At 40.3% G+C, this 20,409-nt stretch overlaps 1 protein-coding gene across 1 annotated transcript; it reads left to right on the top strand.

Annotated features, from left to right (window-relative positions):
- Nucleotides 1–14,964, top strand: LOC306704262 (glutamate decarboxylase 1; the record flags this gene model as incomplete). Its single annotated transcript, XM_079170526.1, has 16 exons — nt 1–76; nt 1,679–1,741; nt 2,690–2,845; nt 3,217–3,459; nt 3,638–3,728; nt 10,326–10,438; nt 10,624–10,739; nt 11,148–11,227; nt 11,317–11,371; nt 11,657–11,773; nt 11,887–11,951; nt 12,094–12,172; nt 12,301–12,450; nt 12,565–12,672; nt 13,040–13,129; nt 13,305–14,964. 16 exons carry the CDS (start codon nt 1–3, stop codon nt 13,476–13,478), a joined length of 1,776 nt encoding a protein of 591 aa, XP_079026652.1. The 3' UTR covers nt 13,479–14,964.
- Between the last annotated feature and the right edge of the window lie 5,445 nt (nt 14,965–20,409).

Here is a 20,409-nt window from a genome sequence, read left to right as displayed (position 1 = left end):
ATGGCGGCGTCTGCACCCTCCTCCTCTGGCGGCGAACCGGATCCCAACTCGACAAATTTACGACCACCGGGCTCAAGTAGGTCCATCACAGATAAAATGCTATTCCACGTGTGCTATTTACTTTGTGGGCAATGTCATTAATCATTTTCATCGAGGGAGAGCGGAGGAGATAAAAAAAGAAAGAATCCGCTGCCATTTGAGAAGGCTCCCTTCGCCACAAATCATCGCTGCATTTCATTCACCATACCGACCTCCCGGCATCTGCGTGACAGACGAATGCTGCTGTCAAAACCTGATGTCCTCCACTAACGTTACACTGAAGGCAATTAGCCGGGGACACAAGCCCGAGGCTGCACCACCGGAACATCCTATCAGAAAAGCGTAATTATTTGCAAAAATTACAAAGTAATAATTATTTTGATCATTGTTATTATAATTATTATTGCCCTATTATTAGGGGCGGTGTATTAATGCATTCGTGTTTTTTCCCCATTGGTTTGGCTAAATGGGCTTTGGCTGAATAAAGTGCTTGCATGGAAAAATTAAAATTGCCCCTGAAGTGGCTGTTAATTCAGCCATATAAAATTGCCCCTAATGGCACACTTAAGCATAGCCTTCGAGAAGGGGCACTGTAGAAACCTTCATCCACCACAGTCCTTTCTTTGTCAGCTGATTGAAAGAAGAAAAAAAAAAAGAGGCTGATCCTTCCAATGAATAGAGATCTAAAATCATCTTACAGGTCTATGTGCTCCTGACACAGGACATATACAGATATAGAGATTTTTACATTGTTGAATATAAAATAAACAATTACATGTCTGTACAGTGCAAACATGAGCTATGTCTTCTTATCAGTTTATGCTTTTAATCTCGGAATGGCTTTGCATCTTCAATTGAGTGTGTGAAGAAAAGCAGGGATTGCATCATGTTAGGCCCATGCACAAATTGCCTGTAGCTATAGTCTTCAAGCTGCACCTCTGCAAATGTATAGTCTGGTCTGAATGGTTTTTATCAGCACATCTATTGTTTATTTTCTTCCCTTTTCCCTTTTTTTTGTTGTCCTTTTGTTGCCCATCTCATTCCCTCTGACTTGGAGAAAATCATTGTGGGGACTGAATTGAAGTGCTTCCACTGATCTGAGCAGGGCAATGATTTATCTAATGATCCAAAGCAAGGGGTTAAATTAGGATGTGGAAATAGGACTGCCCCCCTCCGCCCTCCTTCTCCTCCCTCTCCCCTCCTCCCCTAAATTGCTGCTTTTGAGGATTTGGTCTATGCTTTCCATCCAAGGTGCCCCATCCCCTCTCTGGCTGGAAGCCCTTGATAACGCAGTAATTCTCTATCTGTCACTGACCAGCCGGCTCATGTCTACCGATGCTCGCATTTCAACCAGCATCAATTAGATCTTTAGCCTGGCGTGGTTCCAAACGGCTAATTAATTTGAAGTCCTCGCCATAGGTTGTGAACGGTGACATACTGTGGAAATATACTGATCCAGATCCAGGGGCCCGGGGAGTGCCGGTTTAATGTTGAAATAATCCCAAGACACCCATGCTGGCTATGTTTGTTTCATCATGCGACATCACTCGACCTCATATGTCTCTCCACATATTTTTTAACATGAACGTGTTCAAGATAAAAATGACTGTGAGGCCCTCTCATTTAAAAAAATGTTTAGGCTATGATGCCTGGTGTGGAGTTGCCCATGGATGTACTAGGAAATTGGGAATGAAGATATGTGGTAAGTTACTCAATTTTTTTTGTTGAGAAAATTACGCAAAATATATGAATTGTCAGGAAGAAATAAGAATACAATTGATGGTGTTTAGTGTCCACAAGCATGACTGTAGGCTATTCATGGCCCTGCTTTACTTGCAACTCAGTGGAAACGGATTCCGGGACGAACATGATTTGGAAAAAGCTTCCAAATAATGATTAATCATTTAGATTATATACGATTAGCCAATATTATTTGAATTATAAATAACCACCACACCTGATCTTGGCAATTTAACTAAAATAAAAAATGCAAGTTCAATACCAACTGCAAAAAAACACATCAATTGAGTTGAAGCTGGTGGAATTTAAGAAGACAATTATACAGAATGGATTTTCCGATTTCAACTTTGAGCGTCTATTTTAGTCTCATACCACAAGGGCGGACTGACATCTACCATGATGGTGAACGTCATGCACCAGTGCGCAGAACAATTTTCTGGCATTTTTGACCGACACGTTCTGCTGGTTTCATTAAGGCCGTGTAATTACCCAGGACCGCATAAAGCTTCGAAATACAATGGGCAGGAAAACAAACGTGTTGTCTGCTTGGATTAACATCAGGGGAAAGTGTTGCACACTTTTCATATTTCTACCAGTGATACTTGTGGACTGTATTCTCCTCAGCAGGGTGTAAAGATAAATTCACACACGTTATCAAATGTGCTTTTGGACCGTGTTGTTATCGGCTATACTTGTGCTGTTTGCTCCTCACTGTCGGAGGAGCTTTTATAAGAATTTACAGCCGCTACATGACACTCGTTTGTTTGTGCTTGACTGGAGTTTGACGTTGATGACACGCGCTGAACCTCCCACAGAGCCACTCCGCCCATGAGAGAGAGAGAGAGTTCTCAAAATGCATGATTAGTGTATAATCACCCTGCGGACTCCTCACCTTCTTGTAATCCTTTAGGGTTTTTGCAGAAGAACAACAGTTTAGAGGAGAGGAGCCGGATTGTGAGTTCCCTCAAGGAGCGCGCAGCCAAGAACCTGATGTCCTGCGACAACGCCGGAGAAGATGCGCACTTCAGACGCACGGAGACTGACTTCTCCAATATGTTCGCCAGAGGTAGGCTGAGAAGAAGACGAAGAAGAAGAAAAACGTAGTGTATTTATCCTTTGGAATTAAAAAGTTAAACACTTAACCTGAAATCTAACGTATATAACTTTGAACAATCTAACATTCTGTGGACATTTTAATCTGATTTCTAATGACCAAATATTTGATAAGTAAATAATATGCTGATGAAGTCATAATGGAACTGCATTTGTTGTATTAATTCCTCAATGCTGCTTTAAATCCAACTGTTGAAGGATGTGCACAAAATAAATGTAATTTAATTGAAAGTACTTTCTGACAAACCCAGAGATCACAAGATCAACAATGAACCGCAATCTTTAGATTTAGGTTAACCAGAAGAGACTCTGGTTATTTTGTAGATCTGTTGCCCGCCAAAAATGGCGAGGAGCCCACCATGCAGTTCTTGCTGGAGGTTGTGGAAATCCTCACCAACTATGTGCGGAAGACCTTTGACAGATCCACCAAGGTCCTGGACTTCCACCACCCCCACCAGCTGCTGGAGGGCATGGAGGGCTTCAACCTGGAGCTCTCCGACCAGCCCGAGTCTCTGGAGCAGATCCTGGTGGACTGCAGGGACACCTTGAAGTATGGAGTGAGAACAGGTGAGAACAAAGAGGCCTGCAGGCGTGCAGCGAGGCCTACAGCAATCAATAACTCTCATTAGCTTACATGCCAGTGTAATGATTACAGATAAGCCATTTTCTCTCTCTCTCTCATTCTCAAATGATTACTTGTTTTCAGGGGATTTATGTTGCTCCGTTGTCTCTTTTTCAATCGTAGGTCACCCCAGGTTCTTTAACCAGCTGTCCACTGGATTAGACATTGTTGGGTTGGCAGGAGAGTGGCTTACCTCTACAGCCAACACTAATATGTGAGTACTGTGTCATTTATCAGTTGCTTTTTAAAATATAATGTTTGCCCTCCATAAACACAGTCATGCAGATATTGTTTGAGATTCCAGCAATAACAATTAGATCCAGTTTGGAAGTTATTAGATTCCCTTTCTTCTAAAGCTTTACTCATTGTATTTAAACAGCCCATGTAGAAGAGAGTCTTTCAGTTCGAGGAATACGTGAAGTGACATACAGTCAAGGGCGTAGATTTGGTCTCAGCATTGGTAGGGACACTGCCCCCCCTGCCATATAAAATAACAGTAATAAAACCTTAGTTTAAAACAGTATAATAATAATAATAATAATAATAATAATAATAATAATAATAATAATAAATAATTAAATTAATGAATAAAAAACGTTCTGCTAAAATGCCAATATACAGTAACAGTATATTCAATATCCAAAATACACTGCTCAAAAAAATTAAAGGAACACTTTGAAAACACATCAGATCTCAATGTGAAGCAAAGTTATGTTGGATATCTATACTGATATGGACAGTTTAATGTCTTAGGAATGAAAGGATGCCACATCTTTTGATGGAAATGTAAGTTTCAGCCTACAGAGGGCTTAATTGTATAGACACCCCGAAAATCAAAGTGAAAACATGATGTGGCAGGCTAGTCCATTTTGTCAAAATTCAATTTCTGCAACTCAAAATGATTCTCAATATCTTGTGTTGCCCCCACGTGGTTGTATGCATGCTTGACAACGTCGCGGCATGCTCCTAATGAGACGACGGATGGTGTCTTGTGGGATGTCCTCCCAGATCTGTCTAAGGGCATCAGTGAGCTCCTGTAAAGTCTGAGGAGCAATCTGGCGGCGTCTGATGGACCGAAACATAATGTCCCAGAGGTGTTCTGTCGGGTTTAAGTCAGGTGTTCGTGAGGGCCATTCAATTGTATCATTTCCATCATCCTCCAGGTACTGCCTGCATACTCTTGCCACATGAGGCCGGGCATTGTCGTGCATCAGGAGGAACTCAGGACCTACTGCACCAGCGCAGGGTCTGACCATGTGTTGAAGGATTTCATCCTGATACCTAATGGCAGTCAGACTGCCATTCTCTAGCCTGTAGAGGTCTGTGCGTCCCTCCATGGATATGCCTCCCCAGACCATCACTGACCCACCACCAAACCGGTCATGCTGAACGATGTTGCAGGCAGCATAGCGTTCTCCTTAGCTTCTCCAGACCCTTTCACGTCTATCACAGGTGCTCAGGGTGAACCTGCTCTCATCTGTGAAAAGCACAGGGCGCCAGTGGCGCACATGCCAATTCCGGTGTTCTATAGCAAATGCCAATTGTGCTCCACGGTGCGGGGCAGTGAGCACAGGGCACACTAAAGGACGTCGCGCCCTGAGGCCACCCTCATGAAGTCTGTTTCTGATTGTTAGACATTCACACCAGTAGCCTGCTGGAGGTCATTCTGTAGGGCTCGGGCAGTGCTCAACCTGTTCCTCCTTGCACAAAGCAGCAGATATCGGTCCTGCTGATGGGTTGAGGACCTTCTATGGCCCTCTCCAGCTCTCCTAGAGTAACTGCCTGTCTCCTGGAATGTCCTCCATGTTCTGGAGATTGTGCTGGGAGACACATCAAATCTCCTTGCAACGGCACGCGTGGATATGCCATCCTGGAGGAGTTGGACAATCTGTGCAACTTCTGGAGGGTTAGGAAATCGCCTCATGCTCCCAATAGTGATAATGACTCTAGCTAAAGCCAACACTAGTGGAAAACCAGTCAAAGAGATCAAGAGGGAGAAACTTGAATTGGCCTCCACATGCAAAACCAGTCCTGTTTTGGAGGTTGTCTCATTGTTGCCCCTCTAGTGCACCTGTTGTTAATGCCATCAACACCAATGCCGCTGAAACTGATTAACAACCCCCTCTGCTACTACCTGACCAGATCATTATCAGAGCAGTGCAATTGAATCCATGCCATACCCTGATAAAAGATTGTTCCTTTAATTTTTTGTATGTATAAAAAAGTTTTCCCAGACAAAAACGACAAAAAAAAAAAATGCAATTAATAGTGGTGCTGGGCAACGATTACAACTTTTAATCGAAATTAATCGCATTGTTATGGCAAAGTTCAATAATGAATTCAAAAGTAGTGTATTGCGCACTTTTATTTTAAAAGTACTGCTATATGAACAAAAGTGCAATAACATTTGGTTTGCAAACACTTTAAACAAATCAGGTTCTTGTTAACAGCAGTATTCTCTTTACACAGTAGCAGTTATATCTCCTCACTATCTGTGCTCAGTGTGCTGACTTTATGTGAAACGTTCTACTGCTGTGTAACATGAATAACATGTTTCTGCACGTTTCATCTAGATGTGTGTCTTGTCTTTTCATGACAGTCAGAGCATGTGAATGCAGCTCTACTGTTCATCAATGCTGTAACTCCGAGGTAATTATGGTTACCCAGCGATCAAAGAATAAAGACACTTTACGCACAATTTAGGTGTATTTTCCCTTTAACTCACGAGATGCAGGTAGCATGTTTTATACTTAATGTGAATATAATTCATACTTTGTTGGCATCTCATTCTGAAAACCGGATGTTCGTCTAAAGAAACCGGATGTTGTCTCACGTTAATCTTTCGGCTAACTTTCAAAGTCCTTCGCTCGCTCCCGATCTGTACCATTTGAATGAGTTTACCGTGAATTTCAGCATATAGGTGAACTAACATGTAAGTGTCTGCTGAGTTGACCACGGAGATCGGAGTGTCTGCTGACTTTACTGCAGCGATGTCCAGTAGTCTCCATTCCTCCACCGCTGCCAGTGAGCAACGGACTTTCAAAATAAAAAACAACGCGCTATAAAATAATGCCCAGCACTAATAATAATACGAATGAGTTTGCAAATATATTGTGCAAAATATTTTTTCTAACAGGCAATTCAAATTAACAAAATATTGGTGCGGACAATTGTGTCTTTCCCAAACTTTGGTCGTGACTAGTCCCTATGGACCAAACCTACCCCCTTATACAGTAATTACTGTCGCTGGCTGAAGAGTGCCGCGCTTGCTCTAATAGACTGTCCGTCAAGCAGGAAAATAAAAAGACATTTGTACAGCTACTCCCCCACTTTCCTTGTGAATGTTGGCCGGTGCTAAGGCCGTGTTCACATAATTCAGCCCTGCGGGCAAACTAAATTGCGTATTGATTTGCATTCACAGTTTACATGGCGTCTTTGTTTCGTCTAGTTCAGGGGTCGGCAACCTTTACTAGCCAAAGAGCCATTTTGCCCTATATTTTTCACCAAATAAAATGTGTCTGGAGCCGCAAACGCTATTTGATGTCACGGCTTATAAAGTTTTGTATATAGTTATATTATATAGGCCTATACAAAAACTATAGTTTGTTGTATTTGTGAAATTATAGCGCAAGAATAAAGACAATTATTGACATTGTATTGCTATTTTACCTGTTATAACAATATCAAACTCTTATGAAGAGGACAACGAAACTTGCTCAGTTTACTGCAGCAGTTGAGAAATCGCTCTTTTTCGCTCATCTCCAGCTTGATACTTTTCAGCAAATGCTGTGTGCTTGTTCTGGAAGTGACGTTCAACATTACATTTGTTTGCGCATAGCCTATCAAGCATACAGGTAAGGCAGCATCGTTGGCATTGAAAGCAAATGAATACGTCCATGCAGAATTAAACTCTCTATGTTCCTCCCTGACTAGGCTATTCTTTTTGTTGTTGTTATTTATCCATTGATAGTGTAGCCGAGGGTTAATGTTGCGCCAATACTTAATAAAATAATAAATACGGGGCTCCGTAATCTGCGCCAAGACGGCAGCAACTTTATTTACTTCTCCCACACATTCACAGGAACACTGCTTCCTAGAGAGCTCTTAACCTGCTCAACATAATAGCTTACAATAGTTTACCGAGGGCGGCCTGCAAATTAGCCACCTGCAGGTAAAGGGTGACAGCGACATAATAGGTGTGACCCACATTTCAGTTGACAAACTATTAAAACATTTTTTATTTTGGCAGCATGACGTTATCAGCCCTACACAGGCTGTCTGAAGTCAGGTTAGCGGCTTTGAGGAGGACGGACACAAAACGGAGGACTTTCCTTTTCTTATTATTGTTTCTTAACTATTGTGAAGTACAAACATATAAACTATAAAGGAACTAAACATTGATTAGTCTCCAGAACGACAGAGACTTCAGTCACCAGCAGAGCAAAGTATCAAGCACGACCTTTCATTCTTAAAGACTACTTTATTACTCTGTCTATTTTTTTAACGAAGCAATCAATCTACTTCCTGTTTACACCTGCACCATCATGTCCAGTGTACGTGAATAGTCACGTGATATTCGTTTTCAGGCGTGTTAGTCTGGACGGAGATCATATCGAAAACGATGCTGAAACGCTGTGTGAACGGAGATCGTTTTCGTTTTAAAATTCCAAACTCCACTCCAGTAGTAGTGTGGATGTAGCCTCAGGGAGCCGCAACAGAGGGGCTGAAGAGCCGCATGGGGTTGCCGACCCCTGGTCTAGTTCTTGTGACTTAACAATGCCAGGAGGGGAAAGAGCCTCTCCTGCTCAGACCATCTTTGCACGGACAGCCATCAGTGGGACTCGGTGATGAGTTTTGCCATTGCAACAAGAAACTGTCTAGTGTTTCATGACTCTGTGTCAGACGGGTGTTGATGCATCTCTGTTCTCATTCTCTGTATTGTGTTGCATTTAATTGTACTAGTGTACCTTATAAACTGGTCACTCAGTGTATGATGATCAATTTAGGGAAGAAGACTTGGTCCAGACTCTGGGATGTCCTGGTGGCCTATAGTGGTCCAAGATGCAAACCATAGGTCCCAGGTTGGGTTCCAGTCAGGGTCATGTTTCCCATTCAGGGAATGTTTTGATTATTACTGGCTGTACACTTTTAAAATCCTTTGACAACTGAAAATAGTACTTAGATAAATAAATAGATGAGTGTAAATGGATAGAAGACGTTGTAAAAACTGTTTCAGTACCACTTTTTAAAAATGTGCTCTTTATAAAGGCTTAAGTTCTAACAAATGACTTTAGTCATGGTTAATACATAATTTATTAATGGTTTATAGATCAGTTATAAGTCATTCATAAGAAAATATGGGTTGTCTGATTGTGAAAAGTCCCTTTCACTGATTGCTCTGTATGACAACTTACCATCTAGGAAAGACATTTATAAGCATCTTATTAAGCATTTATTAATGGTTTACTAACATTTATAACCAAATTATTATAGAAAGGTTAAGCAGCAGAAAGAGGGATTTGTTCATTTTTGTGCTTATAATTGATCTATAAAGCTCTCTTTTATCAATAGGAGCCTTATTAAAAAGTGGTACTATCGTTTGTCATTTTTATCAGCACACAATTATGAAGATTCAGAAAAACCTCTATTGTTCCCTTTTGCTTGTTCAGCCAGTCTGTCCTCAAAAAAGCACTGTAGGCAGCTTGTGTGTTATTGGCGACATCACCGAGGATGACTCGAACCAGAGGGTGGAGGTTGCTTACATACTTGTAATTTACCTTTATTAATTACTACATCAACCCTAATTACCCCTGGCAGATATTGACTGACACTAATAGATTGACAATCACATCCAAGTCTTACATAATCAGAATGAGTGAGCGAAGTCTGCATGAATGAATGCGGTGAAATTAATGTGCGACATCTGCGAAGTGGCATCTGACTTGTTTATTTTTTTCCCTCTCCATATTACTGTATGTGCATATACTGGAGATGCTGTGGGGCACAATGCGCCATTCTGCAATGCATTCTACTGATTAATTTACTTTCTTTGCATGAATAGACAGATACTTATGTAATTATAAGAATATTTGTCAGGAGAAGATGGATGAGGCTTCCTGTGCGGTAATTCCAAATCGACTGTGCTCTTCTCTGAGGCAGAGGGGTTTCAATGTACGTTGATAAGACGGGAACAAATGATATACATGGGAGGATAAAACATGGAAAAACATTTCTGGAATGACACATTTAAATGTACCTGTAACCGCTTTGTTTTGTGATTTTAACAGCAGACCATTCCTATTATTTATCCAATGTTTTTTAAAATGTTAACTCATTAAAGGTGCATTGTTCATATATTGAATAATTGCATTGGGCTAACGTCGCATTTCTCGCTAATTGTCTGAAAAAAAACTAAAAACTGCTCCTGATGCTGTATCAATGAAGCTGAGACTGGCTTTTGTTGTGTCATTTATTTGCTGCTGCAAAAGGCATTACTAAAACAACAAGATGGTGTTGTCATTGAAGTGTGACTGTGTACGCCATACTGTGTCTGTTCCATTTCTATTGAGAGAGCAGCGTGCTCAGTAAGCATGCTGTACAATTACAGTATACAAATGCATGTTGTTAAATATGTATTTCATATTGATCCCATCAGTCTCTTCTGCAGCCTGGAGGTGATATAGAATGTTACTTGAATGAAACAGCAGAGAGAACATTTTTGTATTTATATACTACTGTTTAATGAACACCGAACAATTTTTTGTTTAATCGCATATTAAAATATTTGTGTTTTTCTTTTGGTTGGTTCAAGGTTTACCTATGAGATCGCCCCTGTCTTTGTGCTCATGGAGCAGCTGACACTGAAAAAGATGAGAGAGATCATCGGCTGGCCTGAGGGAGAGGGCGATGGGATATTTTCTCCAGGTCAGAGCCAAACCAGGACCTCAATAACTCTGAGACCTCATGCAAACATGCTAGAATCTAGACTTACCTATGTAAAGTACTACTTATGTAGTGCAAATAAGCTTATAATATAATACTCGGGGCAAGTATCTAAAATGTGTATTTAATGACCATACTGTATTTTGTACCACTGTTGTTCTCTACAGGAGGAGCAATCTCCAACATGTACAGTGTGATGGTTGCCAGATACAAGTTCTTCCCTGAAGTTAAGACCAAAGGCATGGCAGCTGCACCCAGACTGGTCCTCTTCACCTCAGAGCATGTTAGTCTCCTCCGTCTTTGTATTACTTCACCTTTATCACAAAGGTTGATGCTGTCGCAATTTACCATGTTGTTCTTTTTAGATGTAACTTGAACATTGTGTGCATGAACACGGCTCATGGCTGTTCAGTTTACGAGCTGTTCAGTTTGTGTGACGCATATAATCTGTTAAACCTTTGACTTGTTGTTAGACCTCCGAACCATCCGTTGGGAAGGAGCTCTGTCCATTCAGCTAAATTATTGTGTTATTGAAAGTTCAATAAAATACTTATAGACACTTGAAAGCTTTCTCATCACGTTTGTTTCTCACAGGGAAATGAATACGAATTATTTCCACCATAGTTGACAATGAGTATCTTTTGTGTAATTCCAGCCTGAATTGTGACTCATCTAACTTCTGTTCTTGCAGAGCCACTATTCCATCAAGAAAGCCAGTGCAGCTCTGGGCTTCGGGACTGAGAACCTGATCCTTTTGAACACGGATAAGAGGTTTGTTTCATATACTGACCCCACATGCTGATCATAAAGGTAAAAAGGTCACATATCTGGATATTGTATGTCTCTTTCTTCTTTTCTAGAGGGAGAGTCATTCCTGCTGATTTGGAAGCCAAAGTAATAGAGGCCAAGCAAAAGGTGAATGTCAGCAACAGTGACTCAGACAACGTCCCCTCTTACTTATTTATTTGCTTCTATCAGAGACTTGGTACAATGAGAGACACTTCTCCGAGCAGGGGAGTTTACTTGTTTATTTGTGCCAGAGCAGCAAGTTTACTTCAGTAATGTGCTCACATGTGATGCTGCCCCCGGTCTAAAGTAACACTCCTGGAACACGTTTTTTTCAAAGGCAAAGTGATGTCCAGACTAGTAGAAACGGGAAAGCAGTAGGTGCATTATAACCAATGTCTTTTTGGTTTGCAGGGGTATGTTCCAATGTTTGTGAATGCCACCGCTGGCACCACCGTCTATGGAGCCTTTGATCCCATCAATGAAATCGCAGACATCTGTGAAAAGTACAACTTGTGGCTTCATGTGGACGTAAGGCAATATGGATGATCTTCGATACAGAAAAATGACACCAGCTGTACACATCGGCAACTTTAATAGATATTAGCGTCCTTACTGTTAGAAATGTGTTCTGTCCTGTGCAGGGTGCATGGGGAGGAGGCTTGCTGATGTCCAGGAAGCACAGACACAAGCTGAATGGAGTGGAGAGGTAAAAGAGCGCCAAATATGAGCATTTCAATGACGATTAATGCAGTCGGGAAAACATGCTTTTTAAGTGGGGTCTCCACCTATTTAGACACACGCATACACACCCACCCACAGAACTGTTTACTGTTTCAATTTCTGTGCAGGGCCAACTCAGTCACATGGAACCCTCATAAAATGATGGGAGTGCCGCTGCAGTGCTCTGCCGTTCTGGTCAGAGAGTGGGTGAGACTGTGTTTTTCACTTGCTTGCTGCTCACGATAACACTTCTGCACCAGCAGGATAAGATAACTGTTTTCTGCCGGTGGTCGGTAACCTCACTGTTTCTTACCCCACGTCTGTGCCCATTGCAGGGATTATTACAAGGCTGCAACTCCATGTGTGCCGGCTACCTCTTCCAGACAGATAAACAGTATGACGTTACATACGACACGGGAGACAAGGCCATTCAGTGTGGACGGCATGTCGATATCTTCAAGTTCTGGCTCATGTGGAAGGCAAAGGTGTGCATTTCATCAGCTGTTTTCTTGTTGAGCCTCGACCGACCCTGCTGCCATATCTGGAATGTGATGGAAACAGTTCTTTTATTCTTTCTTTTTTTTTGATCTACCTAAAAGGGAACAGAAGGATTTGAACAGCATATTGACAAGTGCCTGGATCTGTCAGCGCACCTCTACAATAAAATAAAAAACAGAGAGGGCTTCGAGATGGTGTTCGACGGAGAGGTGAGATCATTATTTGCACCGTCTGCAAATATCTTTTAATTGAACGCTAAAGCATTCACTGTACTGATTTGTCAGATTATTCTAAATCTTAATATATATGTTATATATATATGTATAGGATACTGATCAGTTGCTGCAACAAAGAAAAACGGTCTATGTTATACTTACTATCTGGGCTTTTCTACTTTACAGAACACCTGCTTTTCTTTTGGGATAAACAACTGCAACAATATATTTCATATCTTAACTTGCTTCCAGGATTGATTAGACCGTTTTGTATTACTGACAAGTTGACACAAGAAGCTGAAATTACAGAAGGTATTGTTTATCGGCACTCTTTACAAATGTTCCCATTTTCTCTTATCAGCCGCAGCACACTAATGTGTGTTTCTGGTATATTCCACCGAGTCTGCGCGGCTTGCCTGATGGCAACGAGAGGCGAGAGAGGTTGCACAAGGTGAGGACTCATCAATCTGGTATTTAAGATACATTCCCCTGCCCACTTGGATTGAGTCATATAGTGTCTACTTAGATTTAGGGATTCATACAGTAAAATCATGGACAAATAGTGTGAGCATATGCTGTTGCTTTGTGGAATTGGGATGTTAACATTGTATGCTTTCCCACAACAGGTGGCCCCAAAGATCAAGGCAATGATGATGGAGTCTGGGACTACGATGGTGGGTTACCAGCCGCAAGGTGACAAGGTTAACTTCTTCCGCATGGTCATCTCAAACCCCGCTGCTACCAAGTCAGATATCGACTTCCTGATTGAAGAGATTGAGCAACTGGGGAACGACTTGTAAGAGCCACACCTAAACCATCTACCCCAAAAACATGTCTGACTCTGTAGAGCCTTGAGCTTGGCTTCATCTCCCTTTTGCTTCATCAAGACGTTGAATTTTGCTTACAGATCTTCTCTGGCAATGCACAAGAAATAATGCGCCGTGTGTGTCTCTTCTCTGTCTCTTCTGTCTTTATCAGCGATGACTTATATTCAAAACATCTGCACACAAGGTTATCTGAGTAATAAGGACATATCTGTGAGAGAATCCCAAAAGCACACTGGTATTCTTGCTAAACCATGTTAACTGGAAATGAACCCAGATCTAATAATGTGGATTACATGAGATATACACGGGTTACTTTCTTATGTAAATATAGAATAGCAAGAATATCTGAGCGCTTGAATGATTCTTTCTATAGCAGCTATAAAAGAAAACTGTTGTACTATATGACGGTCAGTAAAAACAGAATGAGATCAAAATATTTTTTCACAAGTATCAGAGCACAATGTAGGGAACCTTATAGCATTACGTATGTACTGACTGTTGGTGCTCCATGTCGTCTGTGTAATTATCAAGCCAGATGCACCGCCACATTGTACCCTATCTGTTATTTCCTTTTGATATTACATAGGTGGAAATGTATAACACAGTCATTGTACTTGATCGCTGTGTTTTTAGAGATTTTTGTGTAGATTGTGTATAGTATTGTTACATTGCCTTTGTGCCAAATGTGTCCTAGTTTTACAGTGAGAAAATCCTATATCTAAATTGACCATACAGTATAGTATGTAATAGATGAATCACTTTATTTATATTCAGAGGTTCTAATTGTGAATAGGTTACCTGCTGTTCGTTTCCAGTTGTAATGTATGCTTCCTATTGGGAAACCCTGCTGTACAATATCACAACCAAAGAAGGGTTGAGGTACATTTATGAACGTGGCCCTTGTTCTCCCTTATGGATGGGTTCAGATGTTTGTATAAGAAAACTTAACTTACCGCCCTTAACTTTAGTGCAATCTATGTTGTGTAACTGTGCAATGTCGTCTGAATATCGTCCAGACACTTGGCTATATGTGGGAGGAAGCATGGATGGGTTTTGCGGCTGCTTCTGCCGGTGTTTTGTTCATGATAGAAAGCACAACGCTGAACCATGATCATTGGATAGCTTTTATTCTACAGAGATAATGATTGTCTGTATGATAATGTGTTAAATGGAGTAAAACTATGTTATGCCAAATTTTGTTTTTTCTTAACATGCTCACTCTAGTAACATTTTAATGTTAAAAATAACAATGTGAGAAACGGGGATTATTTGTCATAAAGAATTTAGCTTGAACAATGAAATGTGTTTGCTACTGTAATAGGATTTATTGAACAATTGTACATTCCTGAATTAGTGGGATGAAATATCCCTTGTTGAATTCAATGTAGGCACTTTAACTTCATGCCATCATTTGCAGAGTATTATTGTTGTATCCACAGCACTAATAAAGAGATGAGCTGTCGAACATCTGTTTTTTTTGCAGTTTGTATAAGGACAAATATGTATGTATGGTGAACAACCTTAACTCATGTGTTAAGTTGACATTAGCTTTACTGACACAGCTATAGGTATAAAGATTAAAAAAACGGGTAGTTACAAATTCATGTTTTTCTACTCTTTAAAATATATAGACAATTATTGAGCTGATTAGCCTCCACTTTGCCACAAACTCGGCTTGTTAGAAATGAAGTATTGTTATTACTGTTAAATATTTATTGTTTTACATATGTGGTGAGCACAACCAAATCTATATTCCGTTTGTTTGCCAAAATGTCATTCACAGATAAAGAAATGTATCCTACATGTTGTTATTTTGGGTTCATTAGATGATAGGTTAGACTCTTTATGAACAAACTGAAATCCAGAAACATTATCTGGGATTCAGGAGGGATACTGCTGGTTTAGAAAGTGCTGCCAAAACTAAACAGTCCCAGAGCATTATACAATTTCATGTCATCAGTTCAAAATCCTGATTAAAGGCATGAAGTATAGAGGTGATAAAAACAATGCTCTTTTTTTACTTGATGAGCTGGTAAAGAGGTCCAAGAACAATAATAACAACATTGGAGTTAAACGTCCCGGCTCATCAGTCGCCGCTAAAGACAGGTTGTGTGCAAAATAAGTGTACTGGTATCCAATCTCTAAACAAATATATGCAAATGAAGTTAAATATATGGAGAAAAATTCATAATGTAGTGATTCAATCAATTATTTGTATAAAAGTGGGAGACAAGTTTGGGTAAATGTGCATATTTTCCTTTTTTTTCTGATACATCTCCTCGATCCACCTGGCCGTCACCAGCCATTGGTCAGATTAATCACCCTGGAGGGATTTTTTATTGGCCGATCATCTCACAGCTGAGATTTCACGAGCACCCCCTGCCAATTCCCTTACTACTCTCATTACTCACACTTTTAAGGTATTTATCATAAAACACATTAGACTGTGCTCTCCTAACATTTCTTTCCGAGACGCCTATTTCAAGGCTCTGCCTGGCTGCCTTTTATTTCGCCACAGCCGTAGAGGGACTGGCTGTTTCACTGGCTCCCCTCCCATCCTCCACCACAGCAGACGCTGCTTCTTTGTTTCATGCTCCAGTGCAGCGATCATTACAGAGCCGGTGTCACTGGCTGCTGTGTAAAGTTACAGGGAACAGAGGATTAAAGGGATAGTATAATGGGGTAATAGAAATAATAACCCCTGACTTCTTCCAAACATCTAAAGGGAGGGTGTTTTTTGTTTTGTCATTGACGGTTATACGTGCCAAAGGGTAATATCACGGCTAATTTGGAAGCAGGTGTTGGAAAATCTTATAATAATTGAATGCAAATGAAACTTGGCCTTCAGCTCCTATAGTTTGTCACAGTTTAGTAACTCGCTAGATGCTAGACATGAATGAATGGCCACGCAAAATATGTAAGTACACAAAAATCAATCAGTCTATTCGGTAAAATGCAAAATGTTTCAGAAGATTATTACTATATTTGGACTATAATGGTAAATCAAGTTTGAAAAGAAAAGGTTTAATAGACTATCACATTGATGAGAGTAGTATTTTAAGGGGTTCATCACTTTAATCAACAATCAGTATCTCCATCAATTGTAATTATAAGCACAATTAAACTTTGATCAAGAGGAGATCAGGCCAGTAAAATAATAAAGAGCTGGAGCAGCTCTGTTTTTGCAGAAGCCTCTGTCTCTGAATGCTGGGCGGGGAAGGCTCTGAACACCAGACTGTGAAACACTAAATGTCTGTCTCTGCACTAGTCTGTTCACCCTCCATTTCACACTTGGCACACACAACTACACCGCGCCCCCCCCCCCCCCCCCCCCCCCCACACACACACACACACACACACACACACACACACACACACACACACACACACACACACACACACAGTTAAAGGATTAAAACCCTGTTTGAATTCTGCAAATTAAACAAAAACCATCTCATTCATTGGGCTTGTTGCATTTCCTTTTTTTTTTCTAGTGTTTTAATTGTATTTTCATTATGGACACATTTTGTGAATATTTTTAGTTAAGAGTTAGTTTAGTTCCCTCTCACACACTCAATAGCCATCTATCCTTTCTCAGCTGTGTTACTCCTCTCTCTCTTATATATCCATGAATCTCGTCAGTGGTTTGCTGAAGTGCCAAATATATCTCCCGCCCATGGGAATCACTGCCACATTAGCTTCCTGATAGATACTGACGTTCCCATTGTGTAAGGCAAGTCTAATGAAATGATGATGATGATATTGACTGCGGGCTGTTTGCCAGCCCTTCCCCCTCCTCATCTCCACACAACATTAAAACACATACGCACAAATCCACAATTAAGCAGGAATACAATCTTTTTAAAAATCTTTTCAACGTTATTTATGAGCAATCCACAGCTCAACACCGGCAGCATTTTTGCTCGAACACTTCAATTTAAAGGTCAATGGTGTTCTGGTGTAAAAGGTGTTTACGTGCCACTGCAATCTGCTCATTTTGTTCTTAAATTCAAATAGCAAGTGCAGCTTGACATTAAAAAACAGAATCAATTGTAACACCTTAAAGCCTCTGACTTCTAAAGTAATTATAATGGTTTACACTTATCTAAATAGCCTCCTCTTATTGACTGAGTGTCCACGGCTTGATTAATCTTGGCAGAAAGTACATTTTAAGCAGGAGATTAATAGTCCAGAGACTGTAACTTGCCTGTGTCTGTGGCTGAGGAGTGTAAACCTAATGTGGCGCTTGTTAAAGTTGAAAGGCTGCTACTAAATCTCTCTGTTGGTAATTTTTCTAGAGGAATAAGCATGAGCCCAGGAGCAATTACACTGCACCTGACCAAGTGTCTGTGTGGTGATTGCTATCATGCATGCTAAATGAACTAAACAACCTCTAAGCACATGACAGTAATTTAGAGCTCTCAAGCATTTTTTTCTTCTTTTCTGAATAGGAACTATAGGGGAAGAGCAGTAAACATGTGTCTGATGCTGCTGAAAATAAAATGATAAACAACAACAATAATGACGTGATAACTGCTTGTACTGGCGTTTGGCTCTGCTGCTTTGTCATCTTAACGCAGGCTTTTCTAATTCACTTAGCATTTTATCTCTGCTTCCCAGCAATACAGAGTAGATTATGTCAGCAGGGAGCTTGTATGAACAGCCTTTCATCCTCCAAAAAAAGGACCTCTCGCAGACATTAAGCAACTAACCCTGACAACAACAGCTCATGATGTTTGATGCTGTGAATTTGCTGACTGTGTAGAAATGCAGTGTGTGAGTGGGGGCACAGCAAGCGGGGGGGGGACATATAAATATTCATCAAATTATGGACGTTTTAATTTCTGGCCACTTCTTTGTTATTAATGAATTCTTTGCCTCCTCAGACTTGTGCCTGAACAAAAGTACATCACTTTTGCAGCGTTAGTTGTAAATTCCTAGGAGGACTGGAGAAGTATAAATCTGAAAGAGCTATCCAGTATAGTGATGGCGGGGTTTTAATGCGTCAGCAAGCTTCTGCTGAAATACAGAGTTTATTTGTCTGCCTCTTGAAAGAGCAAGTGTCACCATGTGAAGTTTATTCCTCACCGGTAGCAGATAATAGATGGGAAGATCTGTTTGGGGAACAATGAAGGATGACATGTACTGTACGTTTGAGATTTGTATGGTATTATTTCTTTTTAATGTGTCATTTTGAAAAGTCAAATATATTTGGGGATTTTCTAACTGTCAAATTACTAACAAATGCGTTTATTTTATCCTCGTCAGTGTTTGCGCATCTTCCTGCAGGACAAAAATAATCATTATTCTAAAGTGACTATATGAATCACAATATTGGTTCAGACCACAATGTCAAGAATAACATCTTCTTGTCTGATTGTATCACGCTGATGCTTGATCTCCTCTCTTGAATGAGGATGCATTTTAAGCTTAAATATCATCCAGAGCAGCCTGCAGAGAGACCACATCCAGGTGAGCTCCAGCGGATGCGTAGACTGACAGGATAACGGATGATTGATGAGAAGAATCACAATGCTGTGCAAGTTTATTTCAAATTATTTGATAAGAGCTGCTGCACTACAGAGATATTCAACAACATATACATTAATTGACTCCTTGAGCCCATGTTCTTTATAGCATGGATGATGTATCCTTTATTATCACTGTTTGATCAAGGAGACAATTTTATTCTCTCACATCTTCCCCGGCTCTCGTTTCTGCTCTGACATGATCGTTCGATCAAATCAAAAGTGAAAAATGAAATAAAACTACTTTTAAAAATAAAGCTGAGGTTTTCACTGACAACGCTCAGCTATGTTAATGGTTATAGATGGAGGCAGGAAGTTACCTTCTAGTCATCTTCCAGAGAATTTAAGGTAAGTAGTCTTTATTACTTCTCTGATCAACACACCTAATTTAAGTAACTAATCTATATCTATAACATATCCGACGATAAAACTACAGGAAGGAGGCAGAACTCCTGGTCATTCTATTATTGCTTAAGTAAGTGAAAGTTGTGCGTTCAAAGTTTCTTTCAAGAAAAAGTGTAGTAGCACTTAAAAAAGTAGTAAAGTATAGTATAGTACTTTAAAAAAGTATGAAGAATAATCACATTAGTAGTGTTGAATTATTGATCGACTTTAACATTTGAATGTTTAAGCTGGTGCTGGTGATGTACATCATCATATTTCATGAGCTTATTCTTGAATTGAAGTTTATCTGCAAAGTAATGTTACCGAGCAACAGAGATCAGATCGGAGCTAAATGGTTTGTTTTTCCTCTGAAATATTGTGGGGTAAGTGTAAGACGTTTTAAGAGTAGAATCTCAATCAAAGTACGTCGAATTGTACAATAGAATTGTCCACAAGTAAATGTACTTCACCTTCCAGCAGAGCTTTGGACGTTGGTCCTAAACTGGAGTCAGACTTACTTTACAACAATTAACAAAGCCACTGGCTTTTTCAAGTTTTGGCCCGACTTGATAAAGCAAACTTTGAGCAGGTGACATCGCAGACCAGGAAGTAAAAATAAAACAGAGCAAACAAACAGAAATAACAGTCTCAGAAAGGCCGTGCCTTGCCACACTCCAGCATTCAGAGACCTGAAAGACTTATGACCTACAATTTGCCGAATATGCACCATGTGATCACAATACAAACTAAAATCATTAACACCCTACACTAGATTTTCACACAACCCCACAAGCACTATTTCAGTTGTATGAAAACAGGCAGTGAACCTTTGGGCCCCTGAGGATGAGGGCCCCCCGAGTCAGTAGGATATCCAGCCTTGCAGTAGAGTTTAAAAACAGCTCTGTCTTCCACCCCTTTTGCTAATTTATAGGCTACATCTGGATGATTATTAATTTTATTTCAAGCTTTTGCATTAGACGTGATGTCATCAC

Source organism: Pholis gunnellus, assembly GCF_910591455.1.
Source record: "Pholis gunnellus genome assembly, chromosome: 12".
NCBI lineage: Eukaryota > Metazoa > Chordata > Actinopteri > Perciformes > Pholidae > Pholis > Pholis gunnellus.
The sequence above is the reverse complement of the archived record's forward strand: the minus strand, read 5'-3'. Positions and strand labels throughout refer to the sequence as shown.